The following is a 26,676-nucleotide window of genomic DNA, read 5'->3' as shown; positions in this document are numbered from 1 at the left end:
AGCTCGGTCAAATAGCTAGTGTTATAATAATAGTAATCGATCAAGAAAAACCTCTGTTTTGTTGATTGACCATTTGACTATGACGCACACCAGAACAGTTGCCATATTATTATTGTTTGCTGCTATAAAAACTAGTGGTATATTGGGAAAACACATCTACAAAAGTTCTTATTTTTAGTACTTCCCAAATTGACATACATTTTACCTCAGAGGAAAAATATTATATTGATTTTGATAAAATATGATCCACCGCTTAATTTAGATAAGCTTTATTTTTAAATGGGTTGCCAATATTTTTGGATACTTATGCAGTATGCTGACACTAGCATCAATTATTATCGGTTCTGTTAATGTCATCATCTTTATCAATATCATCATCATTGATATTGATAAAGATGATGACATTAACAGAAATCATTAGTACCATCAATATCGTCATCAATAGCAATATTGTCTTTTTCAGTGAATCTAAGCGTGTTCACCACTGGTATGAACCTGGGTTGGCCTTCACCAGTGTTAGTGAAGCTAAATGATCTTGACCAGACCCCACTGCCCAGACCCATTACTGAAAACGAAGGGTCTTGGTTGGTGTCCGTGGGTTTCTTATGTGGAGCAGTTAGTAAGTCCATCTACAATTTTTGACCAAACTTCTAATTATTACTGTTTGTCATCAGTGCAAATGTGTAGCTTACTTTGATTATATAAAATAATAAAAGGTCTTGTGCTAGCTTGAGTTGCTTACCAGCTTGTAGGAACAAGATGATAGAACTATATTTAAAAGTAGATTTTTTTGCAAAGACCGTTTCTAGTATTTAGTGATGATTTTCTTTTTATATCATAAAATTGGTTCTTATTGTATCCATTTCATTTCAGCCAATTTAGGTGTAGGCTGGCTTTTAGATACTATAGGACGGAAATATAGTATTCTTCTAGCTGCTCTGCTCAAGTTTTTCATAGCTCTCCTCTTCATCTTTTCAACACAAGTATGGATGTTGATATTTGGCAGAGCGATTGTGATGTCGCTAGAAACCCTGCTTTTTAGCGCTGTACCTGTCTACTCGTCGGAGATAGCTAATGTGGGTTCATTGCTATCTAAATGCTCAGGCAATCTTAAATTTTGATATTTTAAAAATTAAGGTGATGAAAGAAATCTAAGTAATTATTGTAAAGATTTGTATGTTTGCTTTGAAAACTTTGAAACTACTGGATAGTCATTTTTAAATTTTAACCCATAAACTTTAAGGATATTATTATATTTAAATGTTTGGTTTTCATCAAAACCATCAGCATCATTTATCGCATTATTTCTATTAGAAAAATCATAGGCACTTCATAATAAATATTTCCCGTTATTCCTTCCAGAAAGAGCAACGTGGTGCTTTGGGAACTCTATTGCAGATCTCCGTGTCGCTCGGCATGGTGGTGTCCCTGTCTGTTGGTCCGTACACTTCGTATGTGACCTTCAACATTGTGGTGGCTTGTGCAATAGCCATCACCATGATACCGCTACTGTTTCTACCTGACAGCCCTTATTACCTTTACTCGAAAGGTGAGTATTGTTTTATTGAGAACTACCAATTAAAGGGCCACCCAAGGGTGTATAAGAATCTTTGCTAACGTCAGACCCTTTTAACAAGTTTTCGATTCACTCTAAGGCTCAATACGCCATTGTTTTTGAGATTCTTTGATATTTTAAGATTAAATTAGGCATAGGACATGATTTTTTAAGCAGATGCTACTGAATAAAATATTTCATTTATAATACATTTAAATATCAATCTAGTGCCTTTAATAAAATAAAAGCAACCTTTAAAAATAACAATGATATTAATATTTCAGGGCGCATAGAAGAATCGAGGGCAGTCCTTACACTAATCAGAGGATCAGAAACCCTGGTAGAAGAAGAAATAGACGGATACGAGAAAGCCAAAGAGAGCAAAGTTGATGTCAGTAAAATGGCACTGATAAGGAATAGAATGTTTAGGAAATCTCTAATCCTAGGTCTCATGTTGGGCATCGGGACCACTCTGCTCGGATTTACCGCTGTCACTTTCTATCTGCAAACGATTCTTGAGACGACAGGAGTGAGTCTTCAACCAGAAATATCGTCGGTTATATCTGGTGTGATCCAGTTGGTCGGTAGTGCTTGCTCTACGCCGATTACGAGAAATTTTGCCAGAAAGTCAATTTTGAAAATCTCGCTGACAGGATACGCCATTGGAATGGTAGGCATTTTCAATTATCGGGACAATTTTAGCAGTTAGTGTCAATTTGGGAAATCACATTAAGTTCTTATATCAAAATGTACACTAACCATGACGATATCCAAGTGTTTTTGTTTGTATGTATATTTTAGGCACGTTCTCCACTAGAGCCTAAAGCCTCCCGCACACAGATGCGTTATTATCGGTCGATAAAAACGCTTGCGTTATTGCTATATCTGTTTTCAGTACATTTTGTATTAGGATGGTCGCTACCATGTAAATATTATTGAATAGTACATTACACACCTAGGGAATAGCTCTCAATTAATTACATGCAATAGATATCTCTCAATTAATTACTATGCTGTTTTGTATTTGACTACGCGTCAAAAGATCCCTGTAGAGCTGTACTTATCTAATTTCAGATCTTTCTGGGAGTTTTCTTCAAAGTGACAGAGCCAGAAGATTTCATCATTGAAGGATTTCTGAATTATCTCCCAATTATCTCTTTGGTTACCGTCATCTTCTGCTATAATGTTGGTTAGTAACTAACACTTATTAACAACTAGCTGTGCCTCGCGATGATACCGATAAAATTAGTATGATTTCCGAAAAGATGTTATTCCGCAGTTATATGTGAGATATGACGTGTTAATCCAGGATATCAGTAATTAGTTAACTCCATACCAAGTTACTATGTACTATACTCCCTGAGATCATATCAAAGGGTTTTCGTGGTTGGACACCGCTGTCGATCCTGGCGACACAGGAGATACAGTGGTGGGAATGTGTGGTGGGCCAAAGCCCGATTAAAAAAATAACTCCAACCAAATTTCATCAAAATCACTTCAGCCGTTTAGGCGTGAAAAAGTAACAAACATACAAACTCTTAAACTTTCGCCTTTATAATAATATGATAGCGTACAGAGAGACTTCTACTCAAATGGGACGGTCTGGCCATTTACGTCAGATGGAAAGAAAGGGACTTAAGAACCAGTTCGCAACACTCAAGTAGTTCCCATCCCTGGTGTTGCAAGAGTTATTATTCATCAACGGCTTTGTTAATCGTTAGATCTTTTCTAGAGTATATTCTTATCTCCTGGTTTCAGTCATTACAGATATCATTATAGCATCGAAGCCATAATTTTTAAAAATAAATTGGTCCCCATCTATAAAGTACGTCACACAATTTTCATGATTTTTAGACCCCCTTCCTTGTCACACGTGGTCAAATTTGTGAGACCCCTACTCCCTAGTGTGACGTCACAAATTTTCAATTTTACAACTTAAAATTAAAACCACCTTAATATCTAAAATTTTGCTATATTTATTAAACTTAAAATGTCACAGAACTCCTCCCCCTTCTTTTCATACCATGTTAAAGCTTGCCAACCCCCTCCCTCCCCTTTTAGGTGCAACATACTTTATATCCCTTACTAATTACATTAAATTTTCAGGAATCGGCTCCCTCTACTTCCTGATTGCTGCAGAGCTTTTCGACGACATCGGCCGTGCTTTCGGCTTCTCCATCTTCCTGGCAACTACCACCTTCCTTACCTTCCTGGTCACCAGATACTTCTCTTTGATGACCAATATCCTCGGACCTGCTGTCACTTATTGGATCTTCAGCGGTTTCACCATGATGCTGATCATTCTCATCACGCTATTCCTCCCGGAGACCAAAGGGAAGACCTTTAGTCAGATCCAGCAATCTTTGGACAATACCATGAAGAATGACAACGTAGAGACAGGCTTAAAGCAGTAAAAAGATACGAGGAAAAATTTTGTTTTAATTCTCATAAAACCTTCCTAACTGGCTTAAATAGATAATGTATATTATGATAATTATTATATGATTTTATTATGTGAGTAATCCGTTCAAATTAATTTTTACATAAATGTAGAGAAGAAAAAAAGGTTTTTTAGGATTCAGCCTGTTCAAGTCCATTTTAGGGATTCGAAACATTTGGATTGATTTGAATGAGATGAGAAATTATAATATTATGATAGAATATTGAAGAAACGCGAGGAGAACTGCGGGGCTAAAATGGTTCCTTTAGAGAATCATAATAAAATTAGGAATGATAATATTATGATTCATTTTTTTAAAGATCGCAAATGGTCACTCTGCTTGCAATTCATGTCTAGTAATAGGCTACTTGACCTAATTTTTTTCTTCATACTAATAGCTTCTTAATCATTCATTTTCACAAAAAAAACTAATATTTTAATATTTTACACAGTAGAAACACATAAAAATGTTGATTGAAAAATATGCCTTATAAATGGCGCCGAAAACACTGTCCGCCATAGTGTGACGTCATACTTTTTGTATTTTAGACACTTGAAAAATTTTTTATGTGCTAAATGTACGAGTCTAAGACCCAATTTCACCAACCTCTGTTTGTTAAATCCTAACAAGGCATTACTTAACGGACCTTGGAAAATTAAACAGACTGTTAAAATACTTATGTCCCACAGTAAAAATTTAACAGCGGATTAGTAAATGTAATGTTTAGTGAACAACGAGTGAATAACATTTAATTCGTTCGTTCTTGTTATAAGGCGACGAAATTGCAATGTACAAGTTTAATACGACATGTTGGCTGCAATGTGTCATTTTCACCTTATTCGTATAATACGTCATCTGGTAGATAATGCGACCAAATTAAAATATCACTGATCGCATACATTTGTTACACTACAATAAATAAAATAAATAAAAAAGCCTTTTATTTCACGTTTGTCTACAGTTTACATGATTTAAAGTTCCAGAATAGATAATATTGAAATATACATTGATTAATAATATATTTATCAGAATAATTACAATTGACATTCATGCAAAATTGATTGGTAAGTATAAAAATTAATTAAATTAAAATATATTAACATAAGGATTTTGCTACAAGTACAATATTTTTTATTATATTGATTGTCAATTATTTTACAAGTTTTTCTACGTGAACCCCTCTTATTTGAGGGTGAAGGCCTCCTCGAGAGATGTCCAATAATCTCTATCTGTAGCTTTTGTCATCCATGAACTACCAGCGGTTTCTATGATCTCATCTGCCCACCTTGCTCTAGGTCTACCTCATCTCATCTGTCCACCTTGCTCTAGGTTTACTTTGGGTCCTGTCCATGAAGTTAGTCGAATTGTCCATCTGTCGTCGCTCATTCTCGCCACGTGGCCTGCCCAGCGCCACTTCAATTTCTTTGCATAAGATAGTGCATCTGTTACCCGTGATATCTCTCGTATTTTGGAGTGACGTATTCTTTGTACTCTTCTTATGTTCAGCATGCTGCGCTCCATGCTCCTCTGGCAAGTCGTTATTTTGTTCTTAACTCGATTTGTAAATTTCCATGTTTGACAGGCGTAAGTGAGCGATGGTAAGATATAGCTATCCATGACACGACTGGCGAGAGGTTAGGCGCAGGACCGACTTTTTACATGCCCATCCGACGCATGGATCATCTTACTTGTCAGACAATCAGGTGATCAGTCTGCTTATCCTAACGAAACTTTGAAATAACTTGTTTCCAACGCGGAATCGAACTCACCGAGTCAAGACTGCCCAGTTCGCCGAAGGCAAAGAAAGGTTAAGTGCTGAAAAAAGTGGCGCCTGCGGCCCTTTTTTCAGCACTACCATTAGCCAGCACCTTGGTAGTGCTAAAACCGGCACTGCTAACGATCATGTCAGCTTTCAAACAAAAACAACCAATCAAAATTGATCCACCCGTTGCCGGGTGTTAAAAAAGTAAGGTCTTCATGACAATGGTCCATACTGGCCCACTACAAGCCATCGCCATTGTGTAGACTGGGTAATGGTTTATGATGGCGGACGATGGCCAGTCAATTGCCAGGCTGTGATGAGCCATGCGCCATTGTGTTTAACACCAAGTGATCGTGGTCTACGGTTAACGATGGTCTGCAGTTGGCCATCGTGGGCTGTTCTGTACTGGGGGCTATAAATTAAAGGTATGGAACTACGCACTTTTAACGGAAATAATCTTCATACATGAAAAGATTAGGTAGGCTTATATTATTATCATTTATCGCCACACTTCAAATGCTGAAATGGCCCCAAACGGAACCAAAGTTTTATTTAATGATTTATTGTGCACAATAAACATTTAGGGTGAGTTGCATGAGAGGCGTGGTTAAAGTTAAAGTTATGGTTATAGTTAAGGCTAACTTTAACTTTAACCTTAACTATGACCACAGAATTTGACAGATGACAGCTGGTCCAACAAGGTTATAAATGAACGTGGGCGGGGGCGCTGCTGGTAAAGGAGAACTGTTAAAAATTGTGTTTTTGTATGATGACAGCGTTAGTTCCTTTTTTCGCCACGTTCATTCAAAGCCTTGTCGAGCTCAAGGTTATGGTTAAATATGGCGTCCATTTTTGACTTTAACCAAAGATTTGATATTTTGCATTGTAGTTAAAGTTATAGCTAAAGTTAAAGTTATAGTTAAAGTAAGTTGGTGCAACCCACCCTTACAAAATAATTATTTACACAGCAAGACGACACAAAATATCTGCTTATTTCTAATAGAAATCTCCCTATGGAGAGAGATTGGATTAGGATAGCAGATAGGACGAGGTTGTTCCAATTTTGGCACGCGTTTTGCCATGTTCCTATGTCTAGCGTATGTCTATTGCCTGAGGATTAAATAAAAATGTTGATATCTCATAACTAATCGCACGATTATCAGTTGTCTTCAAAAACCTTTCGTCTGCGGTTGCGAATATTGTGATTGTTATTTTCGATAAAAGGAAAACCTCTTTCTCGAAAAAGTGAAAATGAAAGTGGCTATAGAAACTCTGAGGCAGTATGGCTACGTTTTGATAGGTAAATTGTTTTTATTGAATTTGATTTATTGTTTAGGTGTTGGTTAGTTGCGTACGACAAAAATGTACTATGACAATTATGCATATTTGTTTATTTTATATTATCTATATTTAATATTATAAAGCGGAAGAGTTTGTTAGTTTGTTTGTTTGAATGCGCTAATCTCAGGAACTACTGGTCCGATTTGAAAAAATCTTTCAGTGTTAGATAGCCCATTTATCGAGGAAGGCTATAGGCTATATTTTATCGCACTAATACTAATAGGAGCGAAGAAATAGAGGAAAGTGTGGAAAAAACGGGGGGAAATTATTTGAAAGGGCTTATTTGAACTAGCTCATTTCAGGAACTACTGGTCCGATTTGAAAAATTCTTTCAGTGTCAGATAGCCCATTTGTTGAGGAAGGCTATAGGCTATATTTTATGTTGCTATAATAAATATACTTATTAGACAGATACACTTTCGTATTTATATTGTTAGTATGGATGTGTAACGTTCATGAATCGTGACATACATTCACGAGTACGAGTTTAAGTATTAGGTACGAAGATAATGAAATGTTAAATGGTAGGTATACTAACTACCTCTTGCGAGAGTTTGTAAAATTCTGGTTCGGGTGTAACTTCTCCAAGAAGAGACTTCTTTGAAGAAGAAGAATAGACCCTACAGATGATTGATAATGGATGACGACGCCGAAGCCAAACCACCAGATAACGAAGAAGATATTATTATAGATATATAAAAAATATAACATCTAAGATCAGTAACAAAAATAAGTCCTCCTTTTAAGACAGCTAGCGGAAACAAAATCGAAATTAGAAGACTTGAAATAGCATAGGAAACAATATGAATAATAACTGTATTTCAAAAAGATAAAACCGACTTCAAAATTGTGCGTAATTGAGAATTAAAACTCCCTGTCTCCAAAACTACTGAACCAATTTTGATGAATGTTGCACTATTCCCTAAGTTGAACAATACCTAGTACAACAAAAATAATCACTTGAATCGGACTTGTAGTTCCGGAGATATGCAAACACAAATATAAAAACATACATACATACAATTTTGAAATGTGGCACATATTTTGTTCAGATGCTGATATAGACTAACATAATATTATATATGAAAAGTGGGCAGTTTTGGAAATATTACATACATACGCGTCGAATTGATAACCTCCTTTTTTGAAGTCGGTCAAAAAATAAAACGCTGCATCAGCTCTTCTGATGCTACGAGTGTCCATGGGCGACGGAGGTTGCTTTCCATCAGGTGACCCGTTTGCTCGTTTGCCCCCTTATTTTATAAAAAAAAGCTATCCGCTATCGTAATAATGTAATTTATCAAAATAACGGGTCCCTGTGTAACGCCGGTTTTTCAAAAGACCTTAAGAGCTTTTGATCTCATTAACGTTTTTAGGGTTCCGTAGTCAACAAGGAACCCTTATAGTTTCGGTCTGTCCGTCTGTCTGTCCGTCTGTCTGTCCGTGGTTTTGCTTAGAGACTATAAGACCTACAAAGCTGTAATTTGGCTAGAATGCACATAGTAATGATGCCAACAATTTTTTTTTTTAATGTATAAGGGGGCAATTGAGCAAACGGGCCACCTGATGGAAAGCAACTTCCGTCGCCCATGGACACTCGCAACATCAGAAGAGCTGCAGGTGCGTTGCCGGCCTTTTAAGAGGAAATAGGGTAATAGGGGAGGGTAGGGATGGAAAGGGAAGGGTTGTAGGGGAGGATAGGGAAGGGAATTGGGCCTCCGGTAAACTCACTCACTCGGCGAAACACAACGCAAGCGCTGTTTCACACCGGTTTTCTGTGAGAACGTGGTATTTCTCCGGTCGAGCCGGCCCATTCGTGCCGTAGAATGGCTCTCCCACGTACCTAGTACCTATCACACATCAAGCGGGAATGATTTTTTTCTTTTTTCAGCTTTTGCTGCGGTACTACGGAACCCTATACTGCGCGTGGCCCGACACGCACTTGGCTGGTTTTTATTAATCTAATCTAACCAAACATAATATGGGCCAAAACATTGGTGTTAGGTAGGCCTATAATGATAAGATAAACAATATTTTCTTAGATTAGGACTTTTCCTTTCTCACGTGGTATGATAAAAAATCAGCCAAGTGCGAGTCGAACTCGCGCAAGAAGGGCTCCGTGCCGTAGTTTTTTTTTTGTATGGGATCCCCCCATTGGCAGGAGACTTGAGCGCCTCCCCTCGGGAACCCGTGCATTCTGGTCTCTAGTCAAAGCTATCGAAAGAAATTTCTGCAAGCCAACCCTACCATCCCTACACGTAGGAAATGGATCGTTGGCCCAGGACGCAAAAGACAAAGCCGATCTTTTGGGCAAGCTCTTTGCGTCAAACTCGACCCTGGATGACGGGGGGCAGAAACCGCCGAACATACCGCGATCCACAAGCATCATGTCGGATATTCGGTCTCATCAGCGCTCAGTGCGAAAAACCCCCCGTTCCCTTGATATCCAAAAGTCGAGTGGGCCTGACGGAATCCCGCCTATTGTGTTAAAAAAGTGTGCTCCAGAGTTGGCTCCGGTCTTGACGCGTCTTTTTCGGCTCTCCTATTCCACTGGCATCGTCCCGGCTTCCTGGAAAACAGCCTTGGTGCACCCGATCCCCAAAAAAAGTAATCGATCAAATCCTTCCAACTACAGACCAATCGCTATAACCTCTCTCTTCTCGAAGATAATGGAATCCATTATTAATAGCCAGCTTCTTCCATACTTGGACGGCCAGGGATTACTAAGCGACAAACAATTGCCGTAAGGGTCGCTCGGCTGGTGATCTCTTGGCGTACCTGACTCATCGTTGGGCTCAGGCAATTGAGTTGAAGGGAGAGGCATTGGCTGCTAGTTTGGACATTACGAAGGCCTTTGATCGGGTTTGGCATAAAGCGCTGCTTTTTTTTTTTTTTTTTAATGCAATAAGGGGGCAAACGAGCAAACGGGTCACCTGATGGAAAGCAACTTCCGTCGCCCATGGACACTTGCAACATCAGAAGAGCTGCAGGTGCGTTGCCGGCCTTTTAAGAGGGAATAGGGTAATAGTGGAGGGTAGGGATGGGAAGGGAATAGGGAAGGGTAGGGGAGGGAATAGGGAAGGGTAGGGGAGGGAATAGGGAAGGGTAGGGGAGGGAATAGGGTAGGGGATTGGGCCTCCGGTAAACTCACTCACTCGGCGAAACACAGCGCTAGCACTGTTTCACGCCGGTTTTCTGTGAGAACGTGGTATTTCTCCGGTCGAGCCGGCCCATTCGTGCCGAAGCATGGCTCTCCCACGTATGAAGCTTCCATCATACGGGCTGCCCGAGAAATTATGTAAGTGGATCACTAATTTTTTAGGAGACAGAAGCATAAAGGTCGTAGTTGACTTCGAATGCTCGGAAACTCAGTCAGTTGATGCTGGTGTCCCTCAGGGCTGTGTGCTATCGCCTACTCTATTCATACTGCATATCAATGACATGTTACAGACCAATGGCATTCATTGCTATGCGAATCATACCACCTGCAACTTTTCGCAATCGTCCCACGCGAAAAACATACCATCCTCATCACCTTGATGAGTGGCAGTCCACAATGCGTTTTTCGCGTAACTTTCTGCCGCGCACTGTAAGATTTTAGAACGAACTGTCACCAGCAGTATTTCCGGACCTATACGACCTGCAAACCTTCAAGAAAAGAGCGTATTACCTCTTAAAAGGCCGGCAACGCACCTGCAGCTCTTCTGATGTTGCGAGTGTCCATGGGCAACGGTAGTTACTTACCATCAGGTGACCCGTTTGCTCATTTGCCCACTTATTTAATAAAAAAAATTGTTGAAAAACTAATAGTAAATTATTACAACTCGAGACTGCGGCGACCATTGTTTGTGCGACGGGATAGTGATGGACGTTGCCATGGTGACAATATACTTATTTAGTCCCTTAGTTAATTGCTGTGTACACCTGTAATTAACTTTTGTTTTAGAATAAGTATACCTGTAAAGAAATAATGTAATCTTGTAGCAATAAGTTGTTGGTGTATCAATTTAAATAAATAAATTATAAAAGTACTCATAATATAATTGAGGATTTTGTGAAAATTTAAAGTGCCTATCTGTTGCCGTTATCGATATCGAGCAAAAAAGGGCAAAAAAAAAATTCACGTTTGTTGTATGGAAGCCCCCGTTAAATATTAATTTTATGTTGTTTTTAGTATTTGTTGAAATAGCGGCAACAGATATATTATACACATTACACAATCAGTTAAAATTTTAGAAGTCTAGCTATACTTAGCGGTTTTTGAAATACAGCCTGGAGAAAGACAGACAGTCGGACGGACTGACGGACGAACGGACAGACGGACGGACGGACGGACGGACGGACGGACGGACGGACGGACGGACGGACGGACGGACGGACGGACGGACGGACGGACGGACGGACGGACGGACGGACGGACGGACAGACAGACAGACAGACAGACAGACACACAGACAGACAGGCAGACAGACAGACAGACAGACAGACAGACAGACAGACAGACAGACAGACAGACAGACAGACAGACAGACAGACAGACGGACAGACGGACAGACAACGAAGTCTCAGTAATTGGGTCCCGTTTTTACCCTTTATGTATAAATAACTAGCTGTTGCCCGCGACTTCGTCCGCGTGAACTTTAGTTTATAGCTGTGTTGTTCCCGTACATCGATTGAGTCGTTTACGCGCAAATCAGAAAAGTATAAGTAGGTATTGTGATTTGTGTGGGAACCACACATTTTTTTTCCGGGACAAAAAACATTCCTTGTCTCAGATTCAAATTAGTATCTCCAATCTCCATACCAAATTTCATCAAAATAGATTGAATAGTTTAGGCGATGATCATAAAAGTTTATTGTGCGGGAACCGTATATTTTCTGGGATAAAAAGTATCCCTTGTCCTTTCCCGAGACTGAAAGTATTGCCATATTGCCATACCAAATTTCATCAAAATAGATTGAATAGTTTAGGCGATAATCATAAAAGTTTATTGTGCGGGAACCATACATTTTCCGGGACATAATTAGTATTCCTTGTCCTTTCCCGAGACTCAAAGTATCTCCATATCAAATTCCATCAAAATAGATTGAATAGTTTCCGCGCAAATCATAAAAGTATATTGTGCAGTAACCGTACACTTTTTCGGGACAAAATGTATCCTATGTTCTTTTTTGGGACTCAAAGTATCTTTATACCAAATTTCAACAAAATGGGTCCAGCCGTTTACGAGTGATGTCGTGACCACGCGAAATATAACGTTCCGCGCAGCTTCGCCCGTGTAAATTATATATTTCACAGACAAATTAGTCCACAAAAATAGTCTATAATTTACTTCTTATCTGTGCCAAATAACAGAAAAATGTCTCCAGTAGTTCGTGAGATAAGCCCTTTCAAATAATTTCCCCCGTTTTTTCCACATTTTTTTCTATTTCTTCGCTCCCATTAGTCTTAGCATGATAAACTATAGCTTATAGCCTTTCTAAATAAATAGTCTATTTAACACTGAAAGAGTTTTTTAAATCGGACCAGCAGTTCCTGAGATTAGCGCGTTCAAATAAGCCATTTCAAATAATTTCTCCCGTTTTCTCCACACTTTCCTCTATTTCTTCGCTCCTATTAGTTCTAGCGCAATAAAATATAACCTATAGACTTTCTAGATAAATAGGCTATCTAATACTGAAATAGTTTTTTAAATCGGACTAGTAGTTCCTGAGATTAACGCGCTCAAATAAGCCCTTTCAAATAATTTCCCCCGTTTTTGCTACACTTTCCTCTATTTCTTCGCTTTTGTTAGTCTTAGCGTAATAAAATATAACCTATAGCCTTCCTCGATAAATGGGCTAGCTAACACTGAAAGAATTTTTCAAATCGGACCAGTAGTTCCTAAGATTAGCGCGTTCAAACAAACAAACAAACTCTTCTGCTTTATAATATTAAGTATAGATGTACGGAACTCTCAAAATGGCGTCCTTGAAATATTTAAATAATTCTTGAGCAGATAATATTATGATTATTGTCATTCGTTTGTCTTTAGTTTATTCTTCTTTAGTTACCTAATTTATGTTGTAAAGAAGACGCAATTTTTACCCAAAACGCAGTTATGGTAAAATTGTATCGACAAACGTATCAATGATCTTCGACGCAACGAAGTGGGGAATCTATTACTAATATTATAAATGCGAAAGTGTGTCTGTATCTCTTATATATTACTTTAATAAAATTCTCGTGTCACAATGTTAGTTACCGTACTCCTCCGAAACGGCTTTACTGATTTGTACCAAATTTTAGATGCATATGCAGTAGGTCTGAGAATCGGCTACTGGCTATTTTTTATCGTAATAAGTGCATTTGTTGAATAAACAATACTTAGTAAATTATTACAATTTACAACTCGAGACTGACGGCAACCATTGTTTCTGCGACGGGATAGCGATGGACGTTGCCATGGTGCTATACTTATTTAGTCACTTCAATAAAATAATATGTGCGAAATACTCTATAATATGGCAAAACAACGTTTGCTGGGTCAGCTAGTAGTATAGTATATACCTATTTGTGAAGATTAATTTTCCTATCCAGTGAATCTCAGCATGTTCACTGCTGGCATGAACTTGGGCTGGCCCTCCCCGATGCTGGTGAAGCTGATGAGCGATGACACACCGCTGTCGAGGCCCCTGACCGAAGACGAGGGATCCTGGGTCGTTTCCGTGGGATTCCTGTGCGCAGCTGTGAGTAAGTTGACGGTGAATAGCAATAAATAGCATTAAAAAGCAATAAGTAGCAACAAAAAGCAATCATGAGAAATAATTACAGTAATTACTCATTAGCAATAAATCGCGATTGCGCATTTGCTATTAGAATTGCGCAGGCGCTTAAATTTGTGTAACTTTTGTTTTAGAATAAAATATGTACCTGTAAATAAATGATGTTTGTAGCAATAAGTTGTTGTTGTATCAATTTAAAATAAAAATAAATAAATAATACCCATTCGATAATAATTTTATTTCAGGTAGTCTTGGTCTAGGTGTACTCCTAGATACATTAGGAAGAAAGAACAGCATTCTACTAGGATGTCTCTTCAAAGTGTTCGTTGGGCTACTACTACTATTTGCGACTGAAGTATGGATGTTGATTCTCGGAAGAGCTATAGGAACGATGTTGGAATTTATCATGTTTTGCGGAGTGCCTATCTATGCTTCGGAAATTGCGAACGTGAGTCATAGCTAAATTAATTCTTCAGGCATTAACTAATGCTGTCACGCTTTGTGTATTGCTAATTTTGGTAACAAGGGGTTAAAATTAATAGACTTGTGAATTGAGATCTTTATATCTTTATATCCCAAGAATAGCAATTCACTTCTATGAGAAATCTTTAAAGACACAAAATTGATTTCTAGTGATGGAACACAGTAACGATTCAAAATAGAGATAAGTTAACGTTTAAATAATGTAGGGTGGTCATAATTTTCAAACTCCAATACAACAAACGTGTTTTTTTTTTGGCTTTTTTGGTCGTAAATCGTAATCAATAATGACAACCGGTAGGACCTTGAAATTTTGACAAAGTCCTTAGTACTTTAATAATTAATAAAAATATATAAGGGGGCTTAGGAGCCCCCTTATTTAATTTTTTTTGTATAGGTACAAAAGAACACAACTTTTGGGCTATTATTACTCTATAACGGTATGGAACCGAACAACCTTGGCCGTAGTTAATCAATTTTAAATCAGTACAGGCTTAAGGACGACGTGCAGTTTTTTTAATTAATTTACTTCACTTGAACATTTTTTAGAAAAAGCAACGTGGCGCCCTCGGAGTCTCCTTGGCCATGTTCTCTGCCCTTGGTATGGTCGTCACGTTGTCCGTCGGACCCTACACGTCGTATGTCACTTTCAACACAATCCTGACTACCCTTATAGTAGTCACCAGCATACCACTGCTGTTTGTACCTGAGAGCCCTTATTATCTCTACTCAAAAGGTAAGATTCTGAAGCACTTCGGTTGGGAGTGTGTCGTCAGAATTTGAAACGCTGTCTCGTCTGTACGTCTGTTACCTCTTTACGCTCGGACCACTGAACCGATTTTGCTGTAATTTGGCATGGAGATACGTCTTTGAGTCTCGGGAAATATAGGATAGGGGAATATAGGATAGTTTTTATGCTGGAAAATGTCCGATTTCCTGGAGATCCAATTTCGAGAGATTTTTACTTTATGTAGTCTTAAACATAATCTACAATCAATATCTTAAGACTATGTATTGTAATGGACCAATTATACATAATGTATGATTCGATGATTCCTCTGTTCAGTCCATCAATTTTTTTTTTTTTGAAATTTCATTTCATTTTGCCAATCAGTGACCTCATTAAATTGGCAATTACTATTTACCATTATCTATCCTATTACTATCATCAGTATATTCACCATATTTCAATATTTTTGTCAAATTGCACAGTATTAAATGCAATCTTAAAAAGTTAAGATAAAATCTGTTTATCTCAGTTTATCTCCATTTATATTTAATTTTGTTCATATAATGTCAACAAAATATTCGAATAATAAGAGACACTAGGAAGTAAGAACTGTTGTTGCTAAAGCCTAAACTCAAACTCAAACTTTTTTATTCAGAATATTTTTTTGCAAATGTTCTCTGAACGTCTACATGATGCCTACCACCGGTTCGGGAACTAACCCGGCGAGAAGAACCGGCGTAAGAAACTCGCACGGGCCCCACTTTTTTACCAAAAAAAGTGAGAAAAAATTAAGAGGATACACCAGGGGCGAGAGAAATTGAAAATAGGTATTTGAAAATGTATTGCTGTCTCACCAATCTCAAGTCTCCCACCGCAGAGCGCGATAGAGACAACAAGACAAAAGTTCTAACAAAAGAACAGAAAATCTTCGATTCGTTGTCCGCTGATTCCTTCTCCAAAACTCAGCCGATTTAAGTACTTTTTATATTAAAAATTAAGACAAGGATTGAGCTGTGTTCCTATGTTTTATTTTTTTTGTATATTTTAGCCAGTTTTGTTTTCTGGGTGTTTGAACACAGAGGAAAATCTTGCCATTTTTTTAGGTTTTTGGACGTTCTTATCTTTTTTAATAATAAAATTATGAAAAAAACGAAAACATAGGGGACATACTAAAAGTGGCCATATTATTCAGGAAAAAAATCATAATTCTACCGGCATTATCCAGGGAGGAAACAGGGGACAGCGTTTGTATGGAAAAACGGCGGTGTGGACTCCTCTTAATCTTTTAATATAACTAGGTAGATGACGCCCACAAATCTGTTGCGACTGCACCATAACCATACTATCACAGTAGTTAATTCCTAGGCAGATGGGGGATCCACGCAGTTTGGTCGCGTTACGTCAAACCAGAGTAGACAGAATGATAGAGTATACCGACTTAGAACTGATGTTGTAATTTTTAAATTTGACGTATTATGACGAAAATCGTCGCCAGGGTTGTTAAATTGTTACCTACGAATTTAAAACTATGACATATTCGCTGGACGTGTTCCTCTTTGGTCGTATTGTTGTTTGTGTTTTGGCACATGCGATTAAAATTGTCAGAATCCAATTTTGAAATCTTTATTTTAAATATTTAAAAATAAATTATATCAGTTAGCGCGAGGCACATTCCGTTCATAATCCTAGTGAAACCCGACGAATTTGACAGATATTGAAACCTGTCCGTTTCTTTGCAGTCGAACTACTGGTAGTTATGTCTATTGTGGTCAAACCCAGCCGAAAGATCATAATAATTAACATCATTGACATGATCCTACCAAATGACGTTGGTCCGTCAACTGCCTACCCTCAATGGTACATATTCCCGGATTAAAGAGTATCCTATGTCCTTTCTCGGGATTCAAAGTATCTCCATTACAAATTTTAGCAAAATCAGTTCAGCGCTTTGGTCGTGAAGAGGTCAGACAGACAGAGAGACACATATTCTCATTTAAATTATAAGTAAAGATAAAATTAATAGACGGATAAACATTAAACATTTTGAAACAATTCTGAACGAAAGATATTAGGATAAAAGAAAGTAATGTATGCCTGTTGTCGTATTACATTAATTATAATAAAAATAATTATAAACTTATTAAAGGTCGATTAGAAGACTCCATAAAAGTCTTAACACTTATAAGAGGAACTGATGCACTAGTAAAAGAAGAACTGGAAGGATACGAGAACGTACAACGAAGCAAAGTAGATGTTAACAAACTAGCGCTGTTAAAGAATGCAACCTTCCGAAAATCCTTGGCACTTAGTCTGATGTTGGGTATGGGAAGCCAGATCATAGGATCTAGTGCTGTCTCGTTCTATCTGCAGACGATTCTGGAGTCGACGGGAGTGAGCGTTACAGCAGAAATTTCATCAGTCATAGCTGGAGTCATTCAATTTACTGGTGGATTCACTGCGACCCCTATAGCCAGGAGGTTCGGCAGAAAGCCGATTTTGACATGGTCTCTCACTGGATATGCTCTTGGAATGGTACGTTTAATTCTTGTTACATATTGGAACGAAGTTCCTTATCCCGCGTTCGGCGTAAATCTGAAGGCTAGACAGAACGACATTTGACCTTGATTTGACCTCGACACTTTTTTATTAGTACCTGCATGTTAGGGGCAGATGGCGCTGATAGTAAGTATTCCTATGCGTCAACTAGATGGCGTTTTTTTTTAAATAAACAGCGACGCGTTGTTAGTATTCCTGGGCGTCAATAGATGGCGTTTTTTTAATATTTTTTTTGAGTGTATATATATACAGGTTTTTTGAACATAAATGAATAACTTCGTTCCATTCGGGCGTCCCTTGACACCTCTCAAATTTTTTTATGTGGGTAGATACCAATAAAACAATATTTGCGTGCACTTTTTCCACTATATTATTAATATAGTGGAAAAAGTGCACGCAAATATTGTTTTATTAGTGTTCAACATGCATTTCTACCAAGAACCAACGGTACAATCAATTACATAGGTAGATACCATCGAGGAAATTGATTCCTAGGCAGTTGGCGCATCTACGTCATGTGGTCGGATTGGTTTGACGCGACCAAATTACTTAGGTCCGCCATCTGCATAATAGTTTAAGCACAATAGTTCTTAATAATAACTTTAAAACCATTATTTTCAGGCAAGTCTAGGAATTTTCTTCAAGATAACCGAAGCTGAAGATTATGTCATAGAAGGTTTCTTAAATTATCTACCTCTTCTGTCTATAGTAGTTGTAATTTATGGCTACAATGTTGGTGAGTTTTGACATTATTTTTTATTTAGGTAACATCAAAGAAATTGATTCCTAGGCAGTTGACGGACCTACGTCATTGTTCGACTTATAGGACAATTTTTTTATGCACCATCACAGTATGATCCTAATATAAATACTTTTCATAGTCCATTATTATTTATTACATTTCACCTAAAACCGCGGGTAACATCGCAGGGCACAGCTAGCTCATAAAATATAGCCATCTTCTTTTTGTTCCAGGTATTGGATCCCTATACTTCATAATTTCTGCTGAATTATTCGATGATGTCTCCAGAGCATTCGGCGTCTCCTTATTTTTATCCACAGCCACGCTTTTGGTCTTTATCATGACCAAATATTTCTTTCTTCTCGTCACAGCGATGGGACCAGCCATAACTTATTGGGTTTTCAGCGGAGTCACCGTATTACTAATTATATCCATATCCATGTTCCTTCCAGAAACCAAAGGAAAGTCCTTTAGCGAAATTCAAAATGCTTTAGGATGTAAAGATTAGAAGAAAAGTGTTAATAGTGTTTAATATAACTTAGATCTCATTGACTTGTTTTGTCTTTTCCTCCATTATATTTTTAGTCATGACAAGAATAATAAAATAAGCAAAAAACTTTTTGAAAAAAATGTTTTTATTTAAATAGTCTAAAAAGAAGAAAATAAATTTATCCTAAGAAATTCTAACAATTAAGTTATAACTTCAATATATTATACAATTTGCATGATAATAAAAGCTTATCACGTGATTTGTAAATAAACTAGTTAACTGAGTAAATTAATAATATTATATTTTTTATTTTATTAAAGTACTTAATTAAATACTGACAGATTGTTAAGTCTCGCGACAAGCTTTTATTATCATGCAAATTGTATAAAATTGAGGTAATAACTTAATTGTTAGAATTTTTTAGGATAAATTTATTTTCTTCTTTTTAGACTATTTAAATAATTTTTTTTATTTTTATTTTTTGCTTATAATTTATTTTTTATTTTTTAGTTATCTCTGGCTAGACTTCTTAGTCTGCTTGATTGTAGTTTGTTTTGTTTCAAGATTTGTTAATATCTGATAACCTTAAGTCCTTAAGAAATTGTACTTGATTTTGATCAGTAGGAAAACCGTGTCTTAGATATATTTTAGCGAGTTGTTATATTTCGTTCATTTCTAAATGACTAAAAAATTTAATTTCACTTAGCAAAAGTGACCGGATTCAACCGGGCATTTTCTAAAATTCGGCTGGATTTGACTTAAAATGACACTACCCGACACGTCACGTCACGTCACATCACGACACGCCCACGCCACGACACGACACGGCACGGCACGGTACGGCACGGCACGACACGACATGACACGAAACTACCTATTGCTTTTCAATTTACTGTCATTGAGCCCTTAATGTAGAACCCATAATGTAGAAGTGCTTTAAAAATAACTATTCCTCTGTCATGGATAAGCCGCCATATTGGATGTAGAATGACATTACATACGTTTTCAAGTTACTCTCAATGAGCCCTTTCATTTGATACCCATATTGCAGAAGTGCAATAAAAATAACTATTCCTCTATCTTAGATGAGCTGCTATATTGGATGTAGAGTGACATTACATTCATTTTCGAGTTACTCTCAAAAAACCCTTTCATTTAATATCCATATTGTAGTACTGCATAGAAAATAACTAGTTCGCCATCTTGGATTGTCGGCCATATTGAATTTAGAGTAATGTCACATACAATATCGTGCATTGTCATCCAAACTAAATATGCATGCAAAATTTCAGTTCAATCAGTTAATTATATCTACTTCAAAATTGAGTTCCAAAATTTCACCCGAATATACATACATACAGAGCAAGTTAAATAAAAGCTTATAATAATAATTATAATGTATTTCCTGTTTCCTATGCACTTCCTTTTGTTCTTCCGGTGTATTTTCCGGATTCGTACTGGGCTTGAATTTATGATAATAGATCTGCAGTGTATTTCAAGACGCGTTGCTCGAAATGCAAGTTGCAACCGTAGGTAATCTTAGTAATATATTTGCGAGTCTATATATTTTCGTATAATATATTCTCGTAGCCCTTTAGACGTCGTCGTTTTATATTTATATTGTGTCCACGCTAATAAGCGTATTGTCTGCGATACGACGATCATAAGCAAACGTATGTAACGATTTAATTTAATAGCGGCATGGCCGCGGCGATTTTACATACAATTGCTTGTGGTGTAGCGGCCAAACCGCTTGTTTGCGCGAACGCATATAAATCGAGCCTATTCTGACGTCACAATAAAAAATTCCAAAGGATATGAGAGTTATTTTACAAATATAATATTATATTATTATAGCAGGTAGCATTTGTCGTGATCGTGCTATTTACAATTGCAGTAAAAAGTGGTGCCTTAACGTTTTTCAAGATAACGTAAGAATCAGTTATTATTTCACTGCTAGCACTAAACTGGATTCTAGCTTAAAGTATACTGTTACTTAAATCTCGTTCGTGTTTTAGCCAGTCGTTTTTTTATTTAAATTTAGATAACATCTTTACATAAAAGGTTAATATGTTCTTAAATTCTATTCATAATAAATTTGCTACATATTGTGTTGCTAATCCAAGTGCTTACTTTCAATTTTAAGAAATAAGCTAACCGATCATCGGTTAGTTTATTACTTTGCAAATTCAAAGTGATTGAGTGAAATCTTAGCAATGGTTTTCAATTCTGATTGTGTTGATGACCAATAAGTGAATTAAATTAATAATAGTACTATAAAATAAAGTGTAAGTACATTATTGGTAAAAATGAGGATTTCACTATCATCACCTTTACTCAGACAGTACGCACTGGTTGCCATAGGTAAGATACATTCTTCTTTCTTCTTTAAGTTTTCTTTTTTTCTGACTCCCTAATAATGTTATATAAGTATATAATTGCTGTTGTTTTTACTAATTTTATGAGTTTTTCCTTGTTTCTTGCTTACTCCTTTCAAATACGCAATTTGTCTTTCTTTTTTTCGACGTATCTGCTGTTTTTCATTTGTCGTAGCCACGGTAGTCCTCGCTGACAGTCCTCCATGTTTAAGCTCTGCTATTGATTAAAGGAACATAATATCTTTTATCGGACACCTATCCAATTTCCTTTTGCTGTACCGAATTCCACATTTCCGTTTACGCATGCCTAATTAAAGTTATAAATCGAATAAAATCATAATATGAGTTATAAAAATTGTTTCTGTTTTAGTTAATTTCAGTGTATTTACAAGTGGCATCAGTTTTGCATGGCCATCACCAATTTTGGTGAAACTCAATGATCCAGAACAAACTCCTCTGTCCAGATCGATCACATCTGAAGAGGGATCATGGATAGTGTCTGTTGGATTTCTTTTTGCCATATTCAGTAAGTGCTAATGATCATCCATATTAATATTGTAAATGCGAAAGTGTGTTTGATTGTCTGTTACATCTTCAAGCCCAAACCGCTGAATCGATTTTGCTGAAATTTGGTACAGAGAAACTTTGTGTTTCGGGAAAAAACATAGGATACTTTTTATCGGGAAAATGTAGGGTTGCCGCGCGATAAACAAATTTTGGTGCAACAGAGTTGCGTAGGTAATATATTCAGAACTGTATAGTTTTCGTATATAATAATATGTCAGCGTCTTTACAAATTTGCCAAATTTCTAAATTTTATGTATGTATGTCTTTATGTTTGTGTTCGCATATTTCTGGAACCACAAGTCTGATTTAAGTAATTCTTTTTTGTTGTACTAGGTATTGTTTAATTTGCGGAATACTGCAAGTTTCATCTAAATCGGTTCAATAGTTTTTGTGATACAGAATTTTGATTTTCAATTACGTACAATTTTGTAGTCGGTTTTATCTTTTTAAAATGCTATTGTTGCTTCTAGCGGACATCCTCTTTGCCAGACTTCTGGACATAATTGGTCGACGGTACTCTCTACTATTGTTATCCATACCGAAGTTGTTGGTGGGTCTTCTGTACATATTCGCCACTGAACCATGGATGTTGATAGTCGGTAGACTGTTCATGTCCAGTGCAGACTGTTATACGTTGATTATAGCACCTATATACGCCTCGGAGCTAGCCAGTGTAAGGATGTTTTGATCTACTGATCTGATTATTATTATTTTAATCCACATTAATGTTATAATTGCGAAAGTGTGTCAATCAATCATGCCTAAACTATTGAAATTATTTTGCTGAAATTTTCATAATTATTCAATTATATACAAATTTAATAAATTTTAATCAATGACTTTTTGCTTTTATACTCTTTATAATTAATCTTCTTCTATTTTTAATCTTATTCTAATGTTTCAGAAGGAGCATCGTGGTGTCTTAGGTACTCTTCTGCAAGTGTTTGCGAGTTCTGGTGAACTAGTGGCATACTCTATAGGACCATTCGTCTCATATAGGACATTCAATATACTATTTACATCTATAATACTGATTTCGATATTCCCCGTTGCGTTTTTCTTACCTGATAGTCCATCGTATTTATATAGTAAAGGTAAATTATCCGTACAAGTATTATATAAAACGAAAGTGTGTCTGTCTGTCTCTATCCCGGATTATCCCGGAAAAATGTACGGCTCCCGCGCAAATTTTGGTGCAAAGAAGCTGCGGGCGTTTAGTTTGGAATAATTTTAACAATTTCGACTTAATTACAATTGTGACATTGTCAGTTATAAAGGTGAAATTGAAATCGAAAATTTAGAAAAGGAATATTACGACATTTTGAATGTTTTTACAGATCGGAAAGAAGAATCTTTAAAAGTGCTAACATTCTTACGAGGGGATAACAAAAGAGCAACAGAAGAAATAGAAGAATACAAATGTGTCAAAAATCTAAGTGCGAAGAAGATAACGTTATTAAAAGACAGTATATTTAGGAAATCACTAGCATTGGCCATTCTCATAGCTGCTGGAACCCAACTCACTGGTTTCAACGCTGTAACATTCTACTTGCAAACAATATTAATAACTACCAATACGAGTGTCAAATCAGAGATAGCCTCAGTTGTGATTGGTGTGATTCAAGTTGTGTCTAGTTCTTTAACGCACGTTATAATTTCTAGTAGAATGAAAGTTAAAACCATCCTTACTGTGTCATTGGCTGCGATGTGTGTTGGAATGGTAAGCTGACATTTGAAGACATGAGTGGATGTAGTCGATTACTATAATAGGTCTACCAGAATCTGATGGCAAATTTTGACAGCAGATTTTCAAAAAATATCCTTGATCATTGGATAAATTTATATATTTGCATGTTTCACACACAGAATAAGCCGCTAAAAAAGGATCATATAATTTATTCCTATCCGGAATACCGGAATACCGAAAAAAGTGAGAAAATAAATTGACTCTAGCAATAGCTAGTCAATTTATTTTCTCACTTTTTGCCATGAGATTCTTTTTTTTTTATGAAATAAGGGGGAAAACGAGCAAACGGGTTACCTGATGGAAAGCAACTACCGTCGCCCATGGACACTCGCAACATCAGAAGAGCTGCAGGCGCGTTACCGGCCTTTTAAGAGTAAATACGCTCTCTTGAAGGTTTGCAGGTTGTATAGGTCCGGAAATACTGCTGGTGACAGTTCGTTCCAGAGTCTTACAGTGCGCGGCAGAAAGTTATGCGAAAAACACACGGTGGAAGACTGTCACTCTTCAAGGTGATGAGGATGGTATATTCTCCGCGTGGGACGATGGCGAAAAGTTGCAGGTGGTATGATTTCGAACAATTCCTCAGAGCATCTCCCCGCGATGCATCCTCTATCCGTTGTATCATGGGGAGCGTCATACAACCGATAGAAGATGCAGAGTGAAGCTTCCTACATCTCGGCGTAATTCCAAGGGGTCCAAACTGTTGGAAACACTATGGCAGTCAACAATTCGAGCGGCCCTTCGTTGGATACGATCCAGAGAGCGCAGTTGGTATTTTGGCGCCCCTGCTCGGAGATGAGAACAATATTCCATATGAGGCCGAACCTGGGCCTTGTAGAGTTGTACGTGTTGGTCCGGACTGAAGTACTGTCTCGTTCTGTTCAAAACACCAAGCTTCTTCGAGGCTAACATTGACCTTACCCTCTAGAATCTAGAGTCTAGATGATATCGAAGCTGGACTTCGCTTGATATGCTAACGCCAAGTATTTCAATGCTATGGAAGATGGTTAAATACTCTGGTAGACCTATAACAATTTTAATAACATTATAAGCAAATATTCATTTTTTTCCCTTATAATTTGAACAAAAATTGTAACTTTCCTCCATCAAAATATAATACACAACATTCACATTTTTTTTAATTTCAAATTGTAATTTTTTACAATCCGAAAGCCTCCATTTATGCAATAACACAAACATTTTCAAAGTGTTAGTTACCTACTTACGTCTTCATTTATGTTTATTTAGGGCTGGATGTTGTCCTAGTAGGCTAAGTAAGCTCAAAAGTAGCTCATGGGAACCGTGAATCTTTTCTTAATAAAGAAATCGCATGTGTCCTTCCGCCTTATGGTGTTTTAACTTTTAAATATAAAAATAAGCTCAGTAGCTTCATTGTTGCAACTAACTAAACAAATTTTTCAAATTATTAATGTTAACACTAAAACATTAGTTTCTTACTTTCATTTCTTTTCTAAAATCTAATTCCTATTTCACCATTTTTTTCAGATTGGATTGGGCGTATTTTTCAAGATCTCCGAACTCGAAGATTATGTTGTAACTAGGTTTATGAATTACTTACCATTAATCAGTCTAGTTGTGGTTATTTCTGCGTATCAGACAGGTAAGTCATTATTATAATATTTTAGCCTATCACGTTTTCCATATTCGATTTCCTAATTCGGAATTTAAATATAATTTCGACTTAGAATTCCGTGAGACTAGCGTACACCTGTTTTTTCTTTACACGCGAAAAAAAAGCGAACGTATGCTGCCTGCCTCTGTTGATTCTATGCATTCGGATGTCCCGATACGGAAAGTGAATTCTGAAATCGGATACGGAAAACGTATGTTAACCAGTATAAAATCATTATTTTGAGATATTTAAACTTTGTAATTATTATATTTTTGTCCCCAGGAATCGGTCCTTTAATTTGGTTGGTGATAGGAGAATTATTTGAAGATTCCGCTAGAGCCTTTGGGGTATCCGTAGCCCTGACTTCATCAGTCACTTTGATGTTTTTAACCAGCAAATACTTCCCATTTGTAACCGAAAACTTAGGACCACCAGCCACGTACTGGATCTTCAGTGGCCTCAATGCTTTATTGGTAACATTGATAGCCATATTCTTGCCTGAAACGAAAGGGAAATCTTTCAGTGAAATACAAAAGGCTTTAGGAAGAAAGATAGATGAAGAATTACCTTTGGAAACCATTACTGAGAAGCGAAGTTAACATACTTGTTTGGTTAGATAATGTTAGGTTATATTGTTATTAAATACATAAAAACTCAAAAAAAAAGTTTATTTTTATTACAATAGAATATAATCTTTTATATGTAACAAAACGTATGGAGATACTTTTGAGTAAGGAAATAGGTTATTTTTTATCCCGGAAATGTATTGATGATATTACTTATCAATGTACTAGATACCATAATCACTGTAAGAGTATTTTAAAAGACTAAGAAGCAAGATTTTGCATTATAGTTCGGTCATGTCTGTGTATATATTTTCTGGGCATGCTGAACCCATTTCTGAAGAAATTGGTTAGGTTAGCTTGGGTGGCTTGGATAGATTAGGTTCTCCCAGAGTGCTTCAACTTCTAAGGCACACCCACACCCCCAACCTGGGGGCTGGGGGTACCCATAAAGGGTTTCCCCTGCGCTTAAAGTAATACGTATTCTGTGCCTGCGCATCAAAAAAAGAAAAAGGTTAGGTTAGGTTAGCTTTTTCGGTTATTGCTTAGGTTCAGCTCACGTACTCTATACCTGCTTTGTTAAGTGGACTGTTAATAGTTTTATCTCTGATTGCTCTAATATAATGGATTACTTCACGATAATATTATAATCACACTAATAAATATTTAATACTTCACACTAACGTTATAAAGATGAAAGTTTGTCAGTTTGTACGTTTGTTACTTTTTCTAAACGACTGTTGCGGTTTTAATTAAAATTGGTATGGTGTTAGTTGATACCCTGGATTAACAGGGCTACTTTTTACTGTGGGATTAATATCCCACATTAAATTTATTTTCCAATTATTTTTATTAAATGTCCAATCAATTATTCACAATTTATTTTCCCTGATAAACCGTGGGTTACATATCGGGACGCAGCTAGC

At 36.9% G+C, this 26,676-nt stretch overlaps 2 protein-coding genes across 2 annotated transcripts; both read left to right on the top strand.

The window, feature by feature from the left end:
- Positions 1 to 500: 500 nt before the first annotated feature.
- LOC121737859 (facilitated trehalose transporter Tret1-like) lies at positions 501 to 3,969 on the top strand. The gene is made up of 6 exons (XM_042129591.1): positions 501 to 619; positions 874 to 1,076; positions 1,363 to 1,549; positions 1,840 to 2,225; positions 2,630 to 2,744; positions 3,662 to 3,969. The coding sequence occupies exons 2-6, from the start codon at positions 990 to 992 to the stop codon at positions 3,967 to 3,969; spliced, it is 1,083 nt and encodes a 360-aa protein (XP_041985525.1). The 5' UTR covers positions 501 to 619; positions 874 to 989.
- A 2,974-nt stretch (positions 3,970 to 6,943) lies between these two features.
- On the top strand, positions 6,944 to 25,786 carry LOC121737858. Its single transcript, XM_042129590.1, has 15 exons — positions 6,944 to 7,058; positions 13,680 to 13,832; positions 14,110 to 14,312; positions 14,894 to 15,080; positions 17,221 to 17,606; positions 18,252 to 18,366; positions 18,606 to 18,869; positions 20,760 to 20,793; positions 21,150 to 21,226; positions 21,611 to 21,766; positions 22,278 to 22,480; positions 22,712 to 22,901; positions 23,145 to 23,527; positions 25,061 to 25,175; positions 25,470 to 25,786. The coding sequence occupies exons 1-15, from the start codon at positions 7,010 to 7,012 to the stop codon at positions 25,784 to 25,786; spliced, it is 2,832 nt and encodes a 943-aa protein (XP_041985524.1). The 5' UTR covers positions 6,944 to 7,009.
- Positions 25,787 to 26,676: the final 890 nt, after the last annotated feature.

Source organism: Aricia agestis, chromosome 21, assembly GCF_905147365.1.
Source record: "Aricia agestis chromosome 21, ilAriAges1.1, whole genome shotgun sequence".
In the NCBI taxonomy this organism is placed as follows: Eukaryota; Metazoa; Arthropoda; class Insecta; order Lepidoptera; family Lycaenidae; genus Aricia; species Aricia agestis.
This window is presented reverse-complemented; position numbering and strand designations above follow the sequence as displayed.